The sequence below is a fragment of the Cervus canadensis genome, chromosome 4, assembly GCF_019320065.1.
Source record: "Cervus canadensis isolate Bull #8, Minnesota chromosome 4, ASM1932006v1, whole genome shotgun sequence".
Classification (NCBI taxonomy): domain Eukaryota; kingdom Metazoa; phylum Chordata; class Mammalia; order Artiodactyla; family Cervidae; genus Cervus; species Cervus canadensis.
This window is the reverse complement of record NC_057389.1, coordinates 1,795,986-1,819,054: the sequence shown is the minus strand read 5'-3', so window position 1 is coordinate 1,819,054 and position 23,069 is coordinate 1,795,986. Positions and strand designations below refer to the sequence as shown.

At 37.6% G+C, this 23,069-nt stretch overlaps 1 protein-coding gene and 1 pseudogene across 4 annotated transcripts in view; one reads left to right on the top strand and one right to left on the bottom strand.

Annotated features, from left to right (window-relative positions):
• TMEM232 (transmembrane protein 232) overlaps window positions 1–23,069 on the bottom strand; it is a 253,790-nt gene that overhangs the window by 199,881 nt on the left and 30,840 nt on the right. For 3 of the 4 annotated variants that reach the window (XM_043464492.1, XM_043464494.1, XM_043464493.1), the window contains 3 exons: window positions 12,770–12,881; window positions 4,093–4,198; window positions 2,036–2,193 (listed from right to left, as the gene is read on the bottom strand). In XM_043464492.1, coding sequence (XP_043320427.1) covers window positions 2,036–2,193; window positions 4,093–4,198; window positions 12,770–12,881 — 376 coding nt within the window. The remainder of the gene's footprint in view (window positions 1–2,035; window positions 2,194–4,092; window positions 4,199–12,769; window positions 12,882–23,069) is intronic. The other variant, XM_043464495.1, reaches the window with a different exon arrangement.
• On the top strand, window positions 4,718–8,720 carry LOC122439376 (annotated as a pseudogene).

The window sequence follows — 23,069 nt, the reverse complement described above, 5'->3', positions numbered from 1 at the left end:
TTTCTTTGTCAGAAGCGAAACAAAATGCTATGTATGAAGGTGAGCAATGCCTCCATGGCAATACTCATAAATATACAGTTCTGTCAACAAGAAAAAAATAAAAAAGGAAGCATCCAACTGACTAGTAGATATATAATGAAATTCCTGCAAATAAAAGGTGGATAACTGAAATGGCTTCTTGCCTGAAATAAAAGGCACTTATAAAGTATGCTGATTTCTACTAGCTAATCCATACTATCTAGAACAATAAAAAGTAAGCATTCAAATCAGTAAATGTGATAGGTAGGTAGCTTTAGTTGCTCAGTCATGTCTGACTCTTTGGGACCCCATGGACTGTAGCCCGCCAGGTTCCTCTGTCCATGGAATTCTCCAGGCAGGAATACTGAGGTGGGTTGCCATTCCCTTCTCCAGGGGATCTTCCCAAGCCAGGGGTAGAACACAGGTCTCCCACATTGCAGGCAGATTCTTTACCAGCTGAGCCACCAGGGAAGCCCTAGTAAATCTGGGAGCCAAGGTAAATGAGTAGAATCATGGCTGAGAGTCCATGGGAACCTGGGTTTCAAAATCTTCTCTGCTGAGATCTTGGGTAATCAATTTAGAGTCTCTTTGCCTAGTCTGTGGAATGGTAGACAATAATAGCACCTACCTTTTAGGATTATTGTGAAGATTAAACAAGTTACTTTGTCTAATACATCTAAAGCACCAATTATTGTGCAATGCAAATAATCTAACCACTCAGATGAGAGGATATAGGAATCTTTTAAAATTATATGAATCCATGGTATATGTAAGTTATAAGCAATATACACAATGACTAAAACTTTATTTTATAGCCATTTTTATTGCTAGCAGAAATATAAAAGGCAAGAAATGGGAAAAGGTCACCAAAGAGGATGAGAAGGAAAGGAGAAAAAAGTGACACACGATCTATGTTTTTCCACTCCACTCTCTTTCCGTCATGAACTAGCCTGAGTGCTAACCCTTTTTATACAAGTAACACATACATTATATTTTGAAATCCCAAAATAATCATGTAAATAGAAGCTCCTAAATATCCTTATAATGAAGAGTTTGGGAAATAAAGAAAGAAGAAAAGGACTTTGTAATTTTACTTGTCTATTTGCCCCCAGCTGTTCTATGCAAGGCCTCAGTTCCTTGCATGTTCAATTTCTATTATGTGTTCTGTTTCTTGTCTGATGTCCATAAATCTTTTACCCCCAAACATATCACAGAGGATCTAGACTTAATTTATAAGGTCTGAAATACAGTGTCTTCCAAAATGCCCTGGATGACTCATGAATATCTTCATGCCCACTTTCTAACATAATCAAAATTTCATAATCAAAATTAAAGAAGGGAAAATATATTTTTTGCAAATAATACCGTGCTTAATTTCAAATTATATGTATATACATATATGTCAACTAAAATATATACATACAGATATATTTTCTTTATTCATAAAGAAATTATTGTTCTGATTTTTCCTTGCAATAAAACCACCAGTTAAGCTAAATTTCTTTGACTAATAATAAATTTTTCAGCAGGCAACATGATCATCACAGGAAGTAGAACGTTCTGTCCTCCAGGACCTTATGAAACATGAGCTACATGAATATAGTTTCCATCTTATGGTTCTAAAATGACATAGAATACTGAGATAACAATCCATCTTCTCAAATCGGGCAACAATTTAAGAGTATATCAGTCAGCATTTTTAAATGGAAAACTGGCATTCAGCAATCCTTAAAATAGATAGGAGAAAGCTATATACACTCAGAAATAAGTACAAACTTGATTCTTAATTAAATGTAATTTTCTTACATAGTTGGCAAAACTGTATTTTCTCCAACTATCCCATTTGCATATCAAGTAATAATGTAGTATCCACATTTAGAGATTAAAATAAACTACCAAACAAGAGAATATTCTGTAATAAAACCAAATGGCCTGTTTAGATCCTGAAGCAGGTATCATGTGACCAGACATAGTGCATGTAGCAATTAAAACACATTAGAATCACCTTAAAACGTACCTTTGCCAGCTGGATTTCAATTGAGTATAAGTATGCCTTTCGGAATGCATCACAGCAGAGTCTGTACAAAACTGATTCCGCAACAAAAAATAAGGCAGGCAGATGATCGCAATCAAAGGAAGCATGGTCCAGGGAAGCATAGAGCATATTTAAAGCTTCTGAAATATTAACAAATAGAAACATAATTTATAAATCTTGCTGTTTTTCTACATGCTACAATTAAGTCACCAAAACCACACTGTGGCTTTAAAATATTCACTGTCTTGGACATCCCTCCCATCAAGAGGTGAGGTCTATGCCCCTTCTCTTTGAACCTGAGCAGGCCTTGTGACTGCTTCAACCAATACTAAGGGACATTCAATGACGCTGTGTGACTTTCAAGGCTAGATCAGAAAAGGCAATCAGGTCGCCCCCTTGAGACTACAGAGGAGGGGGAGGGTGGGAGAGAGATGAGGAAAGAGAGAGAAACGCCCTAGGAAGGTGTTCCAGCTCTTCCAGCCAACAAAAATAGATCAGGGCACATATGCGTGTGTGTGCTGTGTTCAGTCAGTTAGCCCTGTCCGTTGTTTGCAACCCCATGGACCGCTGCCCACCAGGCTCCTCTGCCCACGGGACTTTCCAGGCCAGAACACTGGAGTGGGCTGCCATGTCCTCCTCCAGGGGATCTTCTTGATCCAGGGATCAAACTCGCATCTCCTGCCTCTCCTGCGTTGGCAGGCAGGTTCTTTACCGCCAGCATCATTATATAATAGTGGGGAAATCGGACAGAACTGGATGACAAAGAAGTGTCAACAGAAGTACTATAAACAGAAAAGCAGAGGGAATAAGGCCAATGGAGCTGAAAGATGAAGAATGTAAAGTTAAGGCCCTACAGAAAACTGCACTTCACATCATTACAGGCATACTTCATTTTATTTATTGTGCTTTGCAGATATTGCAGGGTTTTTTCATTTTTAAAAAAATTTGAAGGTTTTTAGTAATCCAACATCTAGCAAGTGCCACTTTTCCAAAAGCATTATTTTTTAATTAAGGTATGTGCATTTTTCAGACAAGCTATTGCACAGCTGATAGACTGTAATACAGTATAAATATAGCTCTTACAAGCACCATGAAACAAAGAGCTTCATGTGACTCGCTTCATTGAAATATTTTCTTTATTATGGGGATCTTGAACCAAACTCACAATCTCTCCAAGAATGTCCCCGTGCAAAGGTTTTGAGCAACTGTTACGGACAAAGCCAAGGTTAAGTGACGAGGAAGAGCCAGTGGTTGCTGGTGAGCCAACACTGCTGACCTCAGGATCATTTAAAATATTTAACAGGGCCAGGCTGTGGACAGCACTGTGATGAAGGGCCATACAGGCAAGTTAGACACAGAATCATTCTTATTCTCCCTGCTGCTTGAAAGCTCCCAGATACAAACCCCAATTCACATGGGGAAATATTCCCTGACCTCATCTGGATACCATTCTAAACTCACTTTAAAAGGCATACACATAAAGTTTAGGTTAATGATAGAAGGAACTTTATTTCCTGAAAAATAATGTTTCTTAATTTCTCTTTTAGATTGGTTGGAGGCGGGTTTAAAAGGCGACATGGAAATAAGAAGTGATAAATGAAAAGGTAATGAGTAAAATGGCTGTTTAAAACAAGTGAAGAAAGAAATGGCCATTTGGTTAATGTTTTATGAGTAAGAGTTGTAAAATGCCAAAACAAGTTTCTCTAAAGTATAATGCCTGTTGTAATTGAAAATCACTAAATGACATTTTATATTACTTTTTAATTAGTTACTAATTTTAGAAAAAAAGCAATAACCACTCTGCTGAGCAAAAGTTTTTAAAACAATTTCATAATTAAAAAGTTGAGCAGCCAAATTCATAAATTCAAAATTACAAAAGGAACTTTCATAATGAAACACTGTCAGATATTTCAATACAAGAAAAGCAAATCTTCCTTGGCTCCTGCACAGTTTCTAAATATTACAGCTACCAAATTATACCTTCACTGCTAATCCATACCACTTAGAGTGACTGAGAAGAGCTAGGTCAGCGGACATACCATCCTGGATTTCTCCTCTGCACTGAGCCAGGTACACCACTTCAGTCCATGCAGCAGGAAGGTGCACATGCCTCCCCATCCCTAAGGTCCTGAGACCCAGTTTTCTCTGTTATTGGGAAGATAAAAGAAGCAAACAAAAATGCACGGCTTTTAAATTTTAGTATAGGTTTATTTTCATTGTCTACATTTACTAATTTATTCATCCTCTATCGTTTATTTTTTTTGTATAGATGACTTACAATATTGTTTTACTTTCAGATATGCAGCCAAATGGCTCAGTTACACATATATACATCTCTCTATATTTTTTCAGACTCTTTTCTATTACAGGTTATAATAGGATGTTGAGTAAAGTTTCCTTCACTCTTCAGTAAGTCCTTGTTGCTCATCTATTTTATGTATGGTAACGTGTATCTGCGAATCCCATACTCTTTATCTCTCCACACCACTTTTCCCTTTGATAATCTCAAATTTGTTTTCTATGTCTGTGTGTCTGACTCTGTTTTGTAACAGAGTTAATTTGTATATATTTTTTAAGATTCCACACATAAATGTTATTGTAAGATATTTGTCTTTCTCTGCATGACTTAGGTGATAATCTCCAGGTCCTCCTATATTGCTGAAAATGGTATTACTTCATTCCTTTTTATGGCTGAGAAATACTCATAATCAAAGCAATGGAGTTCACACGCAGAGGTCCCCTGGTGCTCCATATGGCCTCTCAGTGTTTAATGTGACCATGCCATCACGGGAAGTGGCGCCCCTGGCTTGGCTCTTGTTCTGGCTCACTCTGGTATCCTTGCATTTAGTTTCTTGCTGCTGACAGTCACTCTCCCGGCTTCTCACTCAGTTCATCTCCCGATTAGTTTGTGTATTCAGACCATGGTGACATCTTACAAAGATCCTGGACTCTTCGCATTTGGACTACCTGAAAAGGTGGTGGTGGCAAGCACCACAGTAATTCAGAACATTTTGGAGCTATGTCATCTTCTCTTTTAATCATTAAAACAGCTTCCTGGTGCTATTTCAGAATTTTTATCTGGAGACTATGGTGGGTCTTGGTATCTTCATGGAGACACACCGATGATCATTTGTGTTGGCATGGTGTTCCCTCTTGCACTTCCTCCTAAAACAGGCCTTCTTGGCTACACAAGGAGTTTGTCGTTTTTCTTTATGTTGACCTTTGCTCTTGTGGTAATAAAAAATGCTCCACCTCATGTCCCTTAACATTGAATTATACAGAACAGTACGTCCAGATTTCAAATACTATAGATGATTGTAAACCAAAGCACTTTCATTTCTCCAAAGAGAATGCTTATGCCATACCAACCACAACTTTTTCATTCCTCTGCACACCTCAATCCTGCCCATAAACTGTGAACTTCAATGCCACCAAAAAAGAAAACTACAGGCCAATATCGCTGATGAACATAGATGTAAAAATCCTTAACAAAATTCTAGCAAACAGAATCCAACAACTTATTAAAAAGATCATACATCATGACCAAGTGGGCTTTATCCCAGGGATGCAAGGATTCTTCAATATTTGCAAATCAATCAATGTAATACACCACATTAACAAATTGAAAGATAAAAACCATATGGTTATTTCACTAGATGCAGAGAAAGCCTTTGACAAAATTCAAATCCATTTATGATTAAAAAAAAAAAAAAAAAAAAAACAAACTCCAGAAAGCAGACATAGAAAGAACATACCTCAACATAAGAAAAAGCCATATATGATAAACCCAAACATTATCCTCAATGGTGAAAAATTGAAAGCATTTCCCCTAAAGTCAGGAACAAGACAAGGGTGCCCACTCTCACAACTACTATTCAACATAGTTTTGGAAGTTTTAGCCACAGCAATCAGAGAAGAAAAAGAAATAAAAGGAATCAAGATAGGAAAAAAAGAAAAAGAAATAAAACTCTCACTGTTTGCAGATGACATGATCCTCTACATAGAAAACCCTAAAGACTGTACCAGAAAATTACTAGAGTTAATCAATGAATATAGTAAAGTTGCATGATATAAAATTAACACACAGAAATCCCTTGTGTTACTATACACTAACAATGAGAAAACAGAAAATGAAATTAAGGAAATAATTCCATTCACCATTGCAATGAAAAGAATAAAATACTTAGGAATAAATCTACCTAAAGAAACAAAAGACCTATATATAGAAAATTATAAAACACTGATGAAAGAAATCAAAGAGGACACAAACAGATGGAGAAATATACCATGTTCATGGATAGGAAGAATCAATATAGCAAAAATGAGTATACTACTCAAAGCAATCTATAGATTCAATGCAATCCCTATCAAGCTACCAACGGTATTTTTCAGAGAACTAGAACAAATAATTTCACAATTTGTATGGAAATACAAAAACCTCGAATAGCCAAAGCAACATTGAGAAAGAAGAATGGAACTAGAGGAATCAACCTGCCTGACTTCATGCTCTACTACAAAGCCACAGTCATCAAGACAGTATACTACTGGCACAAAGACAGAAATATAGATCAATGGAACAGAATAGAAAGCCCAGAGATAAATCCACGAACCTATGGACACCTTATCATCGACAAAGGAGGCAAGAATATACAATGGACAAAAAACAACATCTTTAACCAGTGGTGCTGGGAAAACTGGTCAACCACTTGTAAAAGAATGAAACTAGAACACTTTCTAACACCATACACAAAAATAAACTCAAAATGGATTAAAGATCTAAATGTAAGACCAGAAACTATAAAACTCCTAGAGGAGAACATAGGCAAAACACTCTCTGACATAAATCACAGCAGGATCTTCTATGACCCACCTCCCAGAGTAATGGAAATAAAAGAAAAAATAAACAAATAGGACCTAATTAAACTTAAAAGCTTTTGCACAATGAAGGAAACTATAAGCAAGGTGAAAAGGCAGCCTTCAGAATGGGAGAAAATAATAGCAAATGAAGTAACTGACAAAGAATTAATCTCAAAAATATACAAGTGGCTCCTGTAGCTCAATTCCATAAAAATAAATGACCCAATCAAAAAATTGGCCAAAGTACTAACAGACATTTCTCCAAAGAAGATATACAGATGGCTAACAAACACATGAAAAGATGCTCAACATCATTCATTATCAGAGAAATGCAAATCAAAACCACAATAAGGTACCATCTCATGCTGGTCAGAATGGCTGCTATCAAAAAGTTATTACTTTTGTTATACTTTTATACTTTTGTTATATAGTTTGTTATTACAAACAATGAATTCTGGAAAGGGTGTGGAGAAAAGGGAACCCTCTTACACTGTTAGTGGGAATGCAGACTAGTACAGCCACTATGGAGAACAGAGTGGAGATTCCTTAAAAAACTGGAAATAGAACCGCCATATGACCCAGCAATCCCACTGCTGGGCATACACACCAAGGAAATCAGAATTGAAAGAGAAGTGTACCCCAATGTTCATTGCAGCACTGTTTACAATAGCTTGGACATGGAAGCAACCTAGATGCCCATCGGCAGACAAATGGATAAGAAAAGTGTGGTACATATATGCAATGGAATATTACTCAGCTATTAAAAAGAATGCATTTGAATCAGTTCTAATGATGTGGATGAAACCAGAGCCTATTATACTGAGTGAAGTAAGTCAGGAAGAAAAACACCAATACAGTATATTAACACATATGTATGGATTTTAGAAAGATGGTAACGATAACCCTGTATGCAAGACAGCAAAAGAGACAGAGATGTATAGAACAGTCTTTTGGACTCTGTGGGAGAGGGCGAGGGTGGGATGATTTCGGAGAATGGCATTGAAACATGTATATTATCATATGTGAAACAAATCACCAGTCCAGGTTCAATGCATGAGACAGGGCACTCAGGGCTGGTGCACTGGGATGACCCAGAGGGATGGGATAGGGAGGGAGGTGGGAGGGAGGGTCAAGATGGGAAACACATGTAAATCCATGGTGGATTCATGTCAATGTATGGCAAAAACCACCACAATATTGTAAAGTAGTTAGCCTCCAATTAAAATAAATAAATTAATTTTAAAAAATGACAGTGGATTTCAAAGCCCTTCTAAGAAACGGATGCAGGATGTAACCAGTACAGCGATTCCTTTAAGTTTTCTCACTTACTTTATACCTGCACTCTTTGGGTACCTCACTTTTTATGACAATGTAGCATCAGAATTACTACAAGGTTACAGTAAATATTTGCAACATGATGTTGTCCTTATGACCGTGAAGTTATACATACTATTTCCTGTGCTTTTGATGGTCCCTCTAATCCACTTCCCTGCAAGGAAAGCTTTAACGATGTTTTTCCCCAATCTTCCATTCTCAAGGATTCACAATTCTTCAATCACCCTGGTTCTCAATATTATCACTGTTTTACTTGCAATATATGTTCCTGACATTAGGAACACATTTGGTATTGTTGGTTCCAGTACATCAGTGTGTTTGATTTTTGTGTTCCCAGGACTCTTTTTCTCTTAAAATGAGCAGAGAGGATTTCTTCTCATGGAAAAAGTTGGGGATGTTTGTCTTGCTCATCTTTGGTATTTTGGTTGGTAATTTTAGTTTAGCACTCATTATTTTTAATTGGATTAATAAGTGAAGGAAGTATTTTCCCACTTTCTATGAAGAATACTTTACCTTCATATGCAAAAAGGAATTACTCTGGAAGGCACCTTGGATTACTCCTCTTTATATAGGTTATCTTTTTGGTAAACATTAACAGAAAAGCAGGACAAAAAAGGAGTGGGCAGGGGAAAGTAGGTGAAGTAGTTTTAATCAAAATAAGAAACAAACTCAAAATGCCCCTAAATGTGTTGAGCACCTGTTGTTTGTGAGTTTATTTTTTGGAATTAGCAGGGTAGTTTTAATGCTTACAGAGATACCTGAACAGAAAGTACAGAGTTCTCATGTATCCCCTCATTCCAGCACAACGACAGTTTCCCATATTACTAAGAGCTTGTTTTAGTAAGGTGCATGTGCTATACTTGATGGGCCAATATTGATACCTTATCATTAACTTTACATTAGGTCTCTCTTCTGATGCAAGCATTGGCAACCTATGATCTTTTACTGTCTCCATAAAAACCATGAGCCTTTCCCCACGAGCCTTTTCTAAAGCACTGTTTGGTGGAATTAGGCAGCATTGAACCTTTCAGCCTGGCTTCTATCACCTAGCAATATGTGTCTAAATTTCCTCCATGACTCTTCATGGAGGAAGATAGCTTGCTAGCTCTTTTTTAAATCACTGGTAATATTCCATTGTATGGATGTACCACAGTTTGGGGCTTCCCAGATAGCACTAGTGGTAAAGAATCTGCCTGCCAATGTAGGAGATGTAAGAGAGAGGTTTAATGCCTGGGTATGGAAGATCCCCTGGAGGAGGGCATGGCAACCCTCTCCAGTTTTATTGCCTGGAGAATCCCTTAGACGGAGGAGCCTGGCGGGCAACAGTCTACAGTGTCACAAAGAGTTGGACATGACTGAAGCAACTTAGCAATATATATATGTATATGTATATGCATATAAATACACACACACACACACACACACACACACATATATATACACACAAATATATCACATCTTCTTTATCCATTCATCTGTCAATGGACACTTCGGTTGCTTCCATGTTTTGGCTATTGTAAACAGAGCTGCTATGAACACTGCGGTGCATATATCTTTTTGAATTAGACTTTTCATCTTTTCCAGATACATGCCCAGGAGTGGAATTGCTGGGTCATATGGTTACTCTATTTTAAGTTTTTAAGGAAACTCCAAACCATTTTTCACAGTGGCTGCACCAATTTACATTCCTACCAACAGTGTAGGAGGGTTCATTTTCTTCTGCTCTCTTTCCTGCATTTGTAGACTTTTTGATGAAGATCATTCTGACCAGCATGAAGTGATACCTCATCACAGTATGGATTTGCATTTCTCTAATAATTAGTGATGTTGAGCATCTTATCATGTGCCTGTTGGTCATTTGTATGTCTTCTTTGAAGAAAAGCCTAGTTCAATCCCTGCCCATTTTTTGATTGGGTTGTTTGGGGTTTTTTTTTTTTTTTGTTTGTTTGTTCATTTTTTAATATTGAGCTTCATGAGCTGTTCGTATATTTTGGAAATTAATCCTTTGTCAGTTACATCACTTGCAAATATTTTCTCCCAGTCTGTAAGTTATCTTTTCACTTTATGAATGGTTGCCTTTGCTGTGCAAAAGTTTTTAGGTTTGATTAGGTCTCATTTGCTTATCTTTGTTTTTCTGTCTATTGTCTTGGGAGACTAACCTAAGAAAACACTGGTACAATTTATTTCAGAGAATGTTTTGTCTGTGTTCTCTCCTACGGGTTTTGTGGTGTCATGTCTTATAGTTAAGTCTTTCATGGCTTATATTTAAGTCTTTAAGTCATTTTGAGTTTACTTTTGTTTATGGTGTGAAGGTATGTTCTAACTTTGTTAATTAACATGTGGCTGCTCAGTATTTCCAACACACTTGCTGAAAAGACCATCCATTGTATATCATTGCCTCCTTTGCCGAAGATCAACTATAGGTGTGTGTATTTACTTCTGGGTTCTCTCTTCTGTTCCACTGATCTATATGTCTATTTTGCAAATAACACACTGTTTTGATTTCTGTAGCTTTGTAGTATTGTCTAAAGTCTGCAAGGGTTATACCTCTAGCTTTGTTCTTTTATCCTCAGGATTACTTTGGCAATTCTGGGTCTTTTGTGGTTCAGGATTTAATTCTAACTCTGTGAAAAATATCATGAGTAATTTGATAGGGATTGCATTGTATCTCGGAGAAGGCAATGGCACCCCACTCCAGTACTCTTGCCGGAAAATCCCATGGATGGAGGAGCCTGGTATGCTGCAGTCCATGGGGTCGCTAAGAGTCGGACACGACTGAGTGACTTCACTTTCACTTTTATGCATTGGAGAAGGAAATGGCAACCCACTCCAGTGTTCTTGCCTGGAGAGTCCCAGGGACGGGGGAGCCTGGTGGGCTGCTGTCTATGGGGTCGCACAGAGTCAGACACAACTGAAGCGACTTAGCAGCAGCAGCAGCAGCATTGTATCTGTATATTGCTTTGGGTAGTATGGCTAGTTTACCAATACTAATTCTTCTAATCCAAAGCATTGGATACTTTTCCATTTCTTTGAATCATCTTCAATTTCCTTTACCAATGTTTTATAGTTTTCAGCATGCAAGTCTTTCATCACCTAGGTCATGTTTATTTCTAGGGTATTTTTTTTAAACACAATTTTAAATGGCTTTGCTTTTTTTCCATTGCTTTCTCTTTCTGATATCTCCTTGTTAGTGTAAAGAAAGGGAACAGATTTCTACATATTAATCTTGTATCCTACTACCTTGCTGAATTCATTTATCCATTCTAATAGTTTTTGTGTGGCAGCTTTAAGGTTTTCTGTATAGAGTATCAGGTAATCTGCACACAATGACAATATTATCTCTTCTCTTCCAGTTTGGATACCTTTTATTTCCTTTTCTTGTCTGACTGCAATGGCTAGAACTTCCAACACTATGCTACATAGGAGAGGTGAGAGTGGACAGCCTTGTTGTGTTCCAGGATTTAGCAGTAAGGCTTTCAGTTTTTCACCACTGACTGTGAAAGTGAAAAGTAAAAGTCGCTCAGTCCTGTCTGACTCTTTGCAACCACATGGACTGTAGCCTGCCAGGCTCCTCTGTTCATGGGGATTCTCCAGGCCAGAACACTGAAGTGGGTAGCTGTTCCTGTCTCCAGGGGAATCTTCCCAACCCAGGGATCAAACCCAGGTCTCCCACATTGCAGGGAGACTCTTTACTGTCTGAGCCACCAGTGGATTATCATAAATGGCGTTTTAATATGTTAAGATATGCTCCCTCCATACCCACTTTGGTAAGAGTTTTAATCATGAATGGATGTTGAATTCTTTTTTCTAATCAACATTTATCATGGATTTTTTTAAAAATTTAAATATATGGTCAACCATGAGTAAAATACTGGGAAATAACTGCCACAGAAAAGGATGGCTTGATTTATCCATTTGTTTTGTGCAGTTTTTATTTCACCAGTCATTTAGTATTATAGCAAAGTCATGTGCATATTATTTCTCTGTCAAAACTTAAATGGTGTCTAATTAAGAAAAGGTAAAACAAAGATTTATTTTATATTGTTTGAAAATTTGTGAATTAATGATATATCCTTAAAGAATGTATTTAACAGGTTAGGTGAATGGTTTGTTATAGAGAAAGAACAGAATACTTTGTGCATGTATAGCGAATGTTTAGAAGGCCTTTCTGTCCTTAAAAAAAAAAAAACAAGATGTGTTTGTTAACATTTTTTCAGTAAAATGTAGAATTTTCATAAATAAATATTTACTTATCAGCCTTTGATATTTTGATGTGGACTCTTGGACTAGTGTCAACAGCTGTATTCCCCAAAAATTTTATGAGTAATTTTCATCCAAAGCCATTTGACATTGAATAATTTGGTCATAAACTTTAACTTTAATTTGCATTTAGTATTTTTAACTATGTCTACTTATAACTAAAGAAATATGTATCCTTATTTTTTCTTTCAATATTTTAGAACATATAATCATCCACCAACTGGAAGAGAAAGTTCACATACTAAGTAATCAAACAGTCATTACCTTACATTTGATAATGTTTTTCCTAGCTATGTCCAATAGTTTTTCCTCCTCTTTTGGATTTTTTGTTTGATTGAATCTCAAGATGAATTCTTTTGTGATTGAAAATGGTGACCTAAGCCAAAAAAAGAAAAAAACAGTAATTACAGCTATGACTTCCAAATTTCAATTAATCAAACTTCCAGTACTAAGTGTTATCTATTTCCTTAAAAATTACCTTAATGAGAAAGTTTCACACATACAAAAATCAGTAAAATAATATATATATGTAGATATATGTAACATATTATATATATACATATATATACATGTATATATATGTACCTCCACGCCTCCTAGATTAATCTTATCATACTCTTGGTTGAGAAACATAATTCTCATGATATCAAAGAAATTTTAGCCCCTTGAAAAAGAAAAACCTGTGTCATAGTTGGCAGGAGTCATATTGGTATATGTCTTCTTTATAGGTAAAATCCAGCATCACTTCATTATGCTGAAAATTGATTTATCTCCTCACGTATTTCAGTGCTGGTTCAATTTAAGCTAAAACATTATTTCCTCCAAGAAAGTGGAATCAGACTAACTATGGCTGAAGAAATGTAGGCAGGAGAGAAAAGATGCATGTAGTAAGGTCAGAGAGGTGACAATGAGCCAAATTAACTCTGAATGAGACAGGAAGCTACAGTAGGGTTTTGACAAGAGGAGTGGCGTAACCCAACGTATATCTTAACTGGCTCATCCTGATGCTGTGCTGAGAGCTGGCGTTTGGGCAGGTAGCAAGGGTAAGAGCACACACAAACTTAGGTGAAAGGCAATTTGGCTTGGATCAGAATTATAGAAAATAATTAAAGGGAAGAGTCCAGATAATAGGTGTGTTTTGACATTAACTCCAACCAGACTGCCCAATGAGAAATAGACATAAGAGGAAAAGCAAAAGGAGTCATGACTGAGTTGAATAACTGAAAGGATGGAACTGCTATTTACCAAGATGGGAAAGGTTGCTAGAGGAACAGATTTGGGTAAGGGTAGAGAATAAGTTCAGCACTGAACATGTTTTTTTTTCTTTTTTTTCCATTTATTTTTATTAGTTGGAGGCTAATTACTTTACAATATTGTAGTGGTTTTTGTCATACATTGACATGAATCAGCCATGGATTTACATGTATTCCCCATCCGGATCCCCCCTCCCACCTCCCTCTCCACCTGATTCCTCTGGGTCTTCCCAGTGCACCAGCCCCAAGCACTTGTCTCATGCATCCAACCTGGGCTGGTGATCTGTTTCACCCTAGGTAATATACATGTTTCGATGCTGATCTCTCGAAACATCCCACCCTCGCCTTCTCCCACAGAGTCCAAAAGTCTGTTCTGTACATCTGTGTCTCTTTTTCTGTTTTGCATATAGGGTTATCATTACCATCTTTCTAAATTCCATATATATGTGTTAGTATACTGTAATGGTCTTTATCTTTCTGGCTTACTTCACTCTGTATAATGGGCTCCAGTTTCATCCATCTCTTTAGAACTGATTCAAATGAATTCTTTTTAATGGCTGAGTAATATTCCATGGTGTATATGTACCACAGCTTCCTTATCCATTCGTCTGCTGATGGGCATCTAGGTTGCTTCCATGTCCTGGCTATTATAAACAGTGCTGCGATGAACATTGGGGTGCACGTGTCTCTTTCAGATCTGGTTTCCTCAGTGTGTATGCCCAGGTGTGGGATTGCTGGGTCATATGAACATGTTTTGAGATGACCACAAACAAAGATGCAGAGTAAGCAGTTAGATGTAGGAGTCTGAACTTGGAGGAAAGGTTCAGGCTAAATATATAAATTTTGAGTCATTAGCACACATAAGGTATGTAAAGTCTTTTGAATGGGAAGCATCCCACGGGTAAAGTGTAGAGACAGTAGACAAGTATTTCAAAGAGAAGTGAGAAAAGTTGAGGCTGTATGCAAGAGAATGAATAAAGTAATTATAATGACATATCACAGAGTTTAAAATAGCATGGGATCAAAGTGATATCAGAGGAATACAAAATTGATAGTAGAGTCAATGAGTTGCTTGTGTGATAAAATAATTGTTGGAGTCATACTATTAAAAGCACTGATTTGAGAGAATAAAACACATTTTTCAACAACTTATTGTATTTATAATTTTACTGAATTAATTGCTCCGTGGGATATAGAAAAGAACATGAATAAAAATCAGATTTTGCCCCTGAGTGACTCACAGTCCTATTGGGAAGATAGGTGCATGTAAAAGTAATCACAGTGTTGCACAATCACAGGATAAGCAGAGATAAAAGCATGGTGCTCTATAAACTAGAACCAAATAGATAACCCACTGAAGAACAATTAAAGAAATGAAAAACTCTTTAACTACCACCCTAAAATATGCATCAATCAGTAAGCATTTACTATCTCTAGTGCCTAGTTTCAGGCACTAACCTTGGAACTAGGGTACATGATGAAACTAACAAACAACCTTGCCCTGAAGGAGCATATAATAAAATAGTGGACGAGTTGAGGCGTTAGAAATCACAGTCTGCTGGAATTGGGCATTTGAAATGAATAACTTCATTCTTGACCTCCTGTTCTCCTGCTCTTGGAAATATGTGCTTAGATGGATATGGTACAGGTTAGCTGAAAACTCTCAACAGTCATCTGGGATGACATGTCTTTGATCAACATGTACCTACTCTGCACAAAGAGTCCAAAATAGATTTAATCTTCCCCTTTATACAGAGGGGTATGGGAATAAAAATAAGATAGTCCCTTTATCCATTTAAATTTTTCTAAATTTCATTAGAAATTAGATTTTTTAAAAGTATTGATGCAACAATGTTATTTGTAACAAACCGAACATTCACGGGGGCCTCCTAACAATACTGTCTCCAACTCTACCCATCAGAAACAGCCAAGATCAATGCTCACAAACCAACCAAGCTACGTGAACTCTTTTTAACAAATAGAACCATGTAAGCAGCACTGTAGCATGCTTTCTTCATTAAATTTTTCAGACATTACTCAAGTTCAGCTGATCCTAATATGCAGTAGTATGGATGTACACAACAAACAACAATGTTTTTGACAAATTCCCATTCCTTCCATGATAATTGATGCTGTAATTTCTTAAAATTCTTGTACATAAACCTGGTATTTAGTAGCAGCATACTATTCTGAGTTATCAATCTCCACACTATTTTCAATAGTTAAATATTTGATTACCACCTCTACTTGTAAGCATATCTATATAGACATCATAAGAGAATTAAAAGGCAAAACTTCAAATGGTAGAACATAGTTTCAAGACATGTAACTGACAAAGGGCTCATATCCATAATATAACCAGAATACAAAAGGAACTCCCAAGCAATAGAAACAGAAGTCTTAAACAGGTAACTGACAAGAGAAGAAATCCATAACTATGTGAAACCACGGTTAACATCATAAAATAGGGAAACTCAAATTAAACCATTTCATTTGAGCAGATTTCCCTACCAACAACCATAGAACCACACACACACACACATGGACAGCATCCTAGGGTTTCAAATACAAGTTAAAGACATATTTTTTGAAATTAGATATTTATCTCACCTTATATATAGGTTCTGAGGAAAATGCATTTTTGTAATTTTATTTCTAAAGCAGAGTAAAGCCTCAGGATGAAAATATCCAATTCAATTTCTATGCTTAGATTATACTTTTAAATAATTTTAGTTTTATCAATTATTTTTCAATATGGCTGTGGCCTGTAATGAATCATTAAAAATATGGAAAGCTAATGCTTCCCAGCTTTCTATACAGATACTGAGTACTTTAATTGGTCTCCAGCAGCTCATATCAATAAATATTTAATGGGAAATAAATACAACTGTTTTAACTATTTCTTTTCCCATTACAAATAGAGGTTGTTAAACAAATGAATGTTTATTTAATGATAAGAACAACCCATGATAAGAAGCAAAAGAAAACTTGATAAAATAAATAGGGGCATTTTAAAAGAAAATAGATCTTAGTTTCATACATTCCAATTTCTTCAAAACATCAAAAGATTTCACAAAGACAAATGTAACTGACTGTAAGTGTGTAGACACAGTCCTGTGGAACAGGTTGTGAGTAAGGTCATCATGCCAATTTTCACATAAAAGAAACATACTGATGTCTTCACACTGCATCATATCCAATCCAAACGATTCTTCATTTACATTATCTGTAAATTTAGAACTTTTTTTAAGCTGACAATTCATTTGTTCAGTAAACATTTAATGAAAGCCTCTCACATACAAGATATTTTGCTAGACACAATGAGGGCTAAGAGAAGAATCAGGCCTGGCCTCAAGAGCTCACAGTCCAGGAAGGAATTGAGACAAATCACAAGTGATGCACCATGAAGGAGATGCTCAGGACTCCACTCAGGAGATACAGTTCTGAGTGGAGCTCAGAAGTACAGATCATGATTCCAATACCCCTTGTTGACATAATCTTTGCTTAATCATTTAATCTGTGTGAGCTATAATTTTCCATCTGTGAAAATGAGGACAAAACTGGTAGAATTTTGAAAAGTGTTCAAGTGGAACACATTGTCTTGTTCCTGGCATAGAATCAGCTCTGGATAACTATTAGTTATAAGAATCATGGTTTTGGGTTAAATGTTCAGAATAAGCTTCTTTGCAGAAATGTCACTTGAGCTACCTTGACGTGCAGACAGGTACTGGAATGTGACAGAATGGAAGCTGTCTTTTCAAAATCTGTCTATGCTTCCTCCTGGTCAGATGACCATCCAGCCAACACCTATATTCCCAGTCTTTCTGGAAGCTGGGTATGGCCACAGGACCAAACCAGTAGGTGGTGAGCAGATACAACATATGCAAATTTCAGGTCACCTCTAACTTAAAGACAGGTCACCTTCCCTAGAATTAACCATTTCCCCCTTCCAGTGGACTAGAAGACAAAAATGGTGCTGACTGGCTTTGATTAGGAAGATGAATACAACTATAAGATAATGAGGGTCCCGAGTTTCTCATTGACCCTAAAAGCAGAGTTATCCAGTCAGCCTAGACCCATTGGTTCATATGTCAGATAAATACACTTCTATCAGACTTGAGCCTCTGAAACTAGAGACTTCTTCTTATAGTTACTTCAAATTTACCCTAACACAAGTAGAAAAAAAAAAAATTATTTGAACCTAGCATAGAGAGACAGAATGCTTAAAATCAAGATAGGTAATGAAGATGGAAATGTTCAGTTAAGTTCAGTCACTCAGTCGTGTCTGACTCTTTGCAACCCCATGAATCGCAGCACGCCAGGCCTCACTGTCCATCATGAACTCCCGGAGTTTACTCAAACTCATGCTCATCGAGTCGATGATGCCATCCTGCCATCTCATCCTCTATTGTCCCCTTCTCCTCCTGCCCCCAATCCCTCCCATTATCAGGGTCTTTTCCAATGAGTCAACTCTTCTCATGACGTGGCCAAAGTATTGGAGTTTCAGCTTCAGCATCAGTCCTTCCAATGAACACCCAGGACTGATCTCCTTCAGGATGGACTGGTTGGATCTCCTTGCTGTCCAAGGGACTCTCAAGAGTCTTCTCCAACACCACACTTCAAAAGCATCAGTTCTTCGGTGCTCAGCTTTCTTCACAGTCCAACTCTCACATCCATACATGACCACTGGAAAAACCATAGCCTTGACCAGATGGACCTTTGTTGGCAAAGTAATGTCTCCGCTTTTTAATATGCTATCTAGATTGGTCATAACTTTCCTTCCAAGGAGTAAGCATCTTTTAATTTTATGGCTGCAATCACCATTTGCAGTGATTTTGGAGCCCCAAAAAATAAAGTCTGACACCGTTTCCACTGTCTCCCCATCTATTTCCCATGAAGTGATGGGACCAGATGCCATGATCTTAGTTTTCTGAATGTTGAGCTTTAAGCCAACTTTTTCACTCTCCGTTAGGTTGAGACAAATATAAATGACATTGAATGGGAGTCTGTGGTAGACTTATAGCTACCTACATCAATGTCTGTTCTCTTTCATGCAGTTTGACATACACATATGTCTAGGTTTCAGCCAGTAAAAATCAGTTCTGGGAAGCCTCTTGAAAATGCATGCAAACCTTTCTTCTGCCTTTCATCTATTCTGGCCACATGAAGCACAGCTGTGATCACCGGAGTCTCAGCAGCCATGATAGAACATGAAAGGCCCCTAAGAGTAAGTCATATGCATCAGACCAGCTGGTTACAAGGAATCTCATTTCTAGATCACCATACCAGCTCTAGACTGACAACATTCAGACAAATAAACTTCTGTCATTGTTATTTTAGATTCTCTTAGTTGCAGTGGGTACCAATTCTATATTTTACAGAGACTTCTGAGTTTTATCTGATAAATAAGGAAAATATCCAGCAGAAGAGTGACGAGATTACAGCAATGCTTTAGGATGACTAAACTGAAAGTTGAACCTTGTATGGTCTGGAGTGAGGAGTGGCTACTAGTAGACAATTGGGCAATTATTTCAACAATTTAAATAAGAAGTAATAAAGGTCTCAACTTCAGCCTGGGAAACAATAATGAGGAAAAATAAATGAATGTGAGATATGAATTGGAAGCTAAATGAAAAGGGCTCAATGAATAATGAGACGTGAAAAAAGAAATTTTGAGGGTGGACACAGAGATAATCTTAAGGCTCTGAGTCAACACGATTAGTAGTAGAGAGTTGGCATCAAGGCAATTAGATGGAAACATCTGGGCAAATAACCTGTGCCATTCTGGACATATATTCTCTCCCCTGTGGGACACCAAGTGGAGAGGTCTATAGTACAAATGAACTTGTGAGGCAGGCTTTAGGAAGTGGACAAGATCTGGAAACAAAGACTTTGGATTAACCTATGTATTCAAAGCCATGACATTCCAAGAGGAAGAGTACTGGGGAAAAAAAAGAATCAAGGGAGATCTTTGGACAAATCCCACAGGTGGGAGGCAAGAGGGGAAGAATGGTAAATATGATAGGAGATTCAGGGAAACAGTACAGTGGAATTCAAACACGTATACAACTTGGGGTGTAAAGTCTATGAGAATTGTTCATGACTCACAGTCCCTGCTCAGCCAGTGGGTCCAACTTCTGTATCAGCACCATGGCTCCATCCTCCCCTGCCCTGGCCTTAGCTCACAGAGTCACAATCGATATTTGACTCTCACTAGGCCAACCAAAGGGCTTCCCTAATAGCTCAGCTGGTAAAGAATCTGCCTGCGATGCAGGAGACCCCAGTTCGATTCCTGGGTCAGGAAGTTCCCTGGAGAAGGGATAGGCTACCCACTCCAGTATTCTTGGGCTTCCCTGGTGGCTCAGTCAGTAAAGAATCTGCCCACAGTATGGAGACCTGGGTTCCATCTTTGGGCTGGGAAGATCCCCTGGAGGAGGGGATGGGAACCCACTCCAGTGTTCTTGCCTGGAGAAGCCCATGGACAGAGGAGCCTGGTGGGCTACAGTTCATGGGGTCGCAAAGAGTCGGACACGACTGAGCGACTAAGCACAGCACAGGCCAATTAAACCCTCTCTCCAGGGATTTGACAATTAGTAATTATCAGTAATTAGATAATACCTTAATTAGGTGATGTCAGAGCTGAAAGTTTATGTACAGCCATGAGGTAGCTTTCTTGTCATTCAAGACAACAAAATACCGCAAAGCACAGAGCTACTTGTTTGCCATTGTAAACCTGATCCATGTTTGTTGGATTATTTGCTCATATACAGCCTGAGTTTATAGCCTAGTATAGACAGAGACTGTATCTGCTGGCCATTTTATCTCCAATGTCTCCTGGAGAAACATACTAATTAGTGAATGAATAAATGAGGTCTGGCTATGGCTTCCACTCTCACGTTCCACAAAACAGCCCGACATTCTTTCACTGCATTTTTCTTTTGCTTAAGTTGAACATGTGCCTGTTCCTTGCAAACAAACAATATTAGACTGAGATACCAAAGAAGAATAGACTGAAGATGAAAAGCATGGTCAAAAATGTACATCTTGCAGAGATGAAGACTAAGGGCGAATGAAAATGTCACTAGAGATAATGTTCACGAAGTCAGTGGAGATTTTGTAAAACAGTAGTTTGACTAGCTGAAACAGTATGCTGGAACTTCCCCAGTGGCCCAATGGTTAAGACTTCACACTTCGAGTGCAGGGGGTGTGGGAATGACTCCTGCCCTTGTAACTAGACCCCACATGCCACAGCTAAGAGTGCACATGCTGCAGCCAAAGATCCCACATGATGCAATTCAGACCCAGCACAGCCAAATAGATAAATAAGTAAAAATAAATTTTAAAAAAAGCACAGAATCTAGAACTAATAAACACGACATGCTTTAAACATAGTACTAATAAAATCAACAAACAATCTGGCTATACTTTTGGTAGGTTTGGTATTTTGGGAAGGTGAAGAAAATGGAACTGAAATTTTAAATAATAATTAACCTGGCTGATGCTTCCTAAAACCCATAAGTACCAGCATAATTAAAGAATTGTCTGGCCCTTTCAGGTATGTATATGATATAACTAAATGTATAAGGAATTCAGGGACATATTTAGTAACCTGAGGGGCATAAATAGAGAGTTGGTGATATGTGCATATATTTAGATTTATTCTATAAATATCTTCTGTAAATTTATCAGCCCTGATGCACTGATCTTGAATCTGGACTTTTGAAATGAGACACTGAAAATACACTTGGTCATTTCTGATGCCTGTGTAATTGGTTGCAGCACCTTCACAGTATGGATATACAAGAGGCTTTATGGTATGAGGCCGGAAATATAGGCCTCAGATTCAGTTCTAAAAATATCTATGGTTTGACATGTTTGTGTTAAGTCCTTGTTTTTCTTTATGTCTTAAAGTTTGATTCAGTCTCAGCAAATGGAATACTGTCTAAGCCTTGAAAATGCAAACCTTCCTCCTTAGTAATTACTAATAAAGAAAATGCCAAACACATGAGGGGCAAGGAGGCTGTTAACACAGACTGAGCGCTGAGCAGAAAGCCTTTTAGGAGAAACTGAAGGCTGAAAAATATTCACAAGAATAAAAACTGAGTTCCTTCCCTAAATAATGGTCCTCTATTTATAACCATTCTATTCTGCATTTGCTAACACTCAATGGTCCTTTCAAGGTTGTCTGTAAGAAACATCTAGATTTCTAAAGTTTAATGTCATCTCTCTTTAAATGTAATTATTGATACCAAAAAGGATTAATTAGCTGGCTTTGGAGACCCAGGAGATACTGGTTCGATCCCTGGGTTGGGAAGATCTGTTGGAGGAGGAAATGGCAACCCACTCCAGTGTTCTTGCCTGGAGAATCCCATGGACAGAGGAGCCTGGCGGGCTACAGTCCATAAGGGTCACAAAGAGTCAGACACGACTGAGCACGCACACACAGATTCACACAGGTAACAGTACTCAAGTTGACATATTTAACTACTACAGATAGACAAATTCTGCCTACATTCCTTTGCTTGGAAGAGAACTTCAAACTTTATCTCTGTCTTTTCTCCCATTAGCCAAAGAAAAGCAAAAATCAATGACTGATATATGCATGGTTTAAGATGAATCTGACTTTTCCTTTGAAAATGGGTTAATCTTCCTCTGATGCCACAAATAATGGTTTAATGAAATCAAGGACACTCCTTCAGGAAGATCTCACCGAAATTGTAAGGGTAAAAGAATTTCCAAGAAGGAAATGGAGTAGAACCATGGTAACACTTGTTCATCTTCTATAACTTGGATGCATGTCTGCCAGAGAACCCTAAGAACCAGATGATTCAAGTGGAGACAGAGATGCTAGGGCCTGGGATCAGCAAATCTGAGTGAACAAAGTGGGGGTCAGTGAAGGAATATTAATGACAATATTTCAGTACTGTACATGAGCAATGAAATGATTCACTATGTTTTACAATGATCTCCCAGGATGCTGGCATTATAGCCAACTCTTCTGTACTTATCTAACTGAATCAAGGCCTAAAAACAAATTAATTCTTGTTGAGTTGCACAATAAATGAGTCATCTGGCAATAGAAAAAAGCTGACATGGTAGCCAAAGCTATGGAGCACTGCTTGGAGGCTTTGTTCTAGAAAATTCAACTGAGAAAACACCTAAAAATATTTATTTCAAGGGTAAGGAAACCAGTTTAACTGTTAGAGAAGTGCAAAATAATGCTAAATTTATCAAGATAGAACCTCATTTCTCTTTCATGTGGCAGAGTACGATAAGGAATCCAGGCTTGATATGGCAGCTCCAAGGAATCA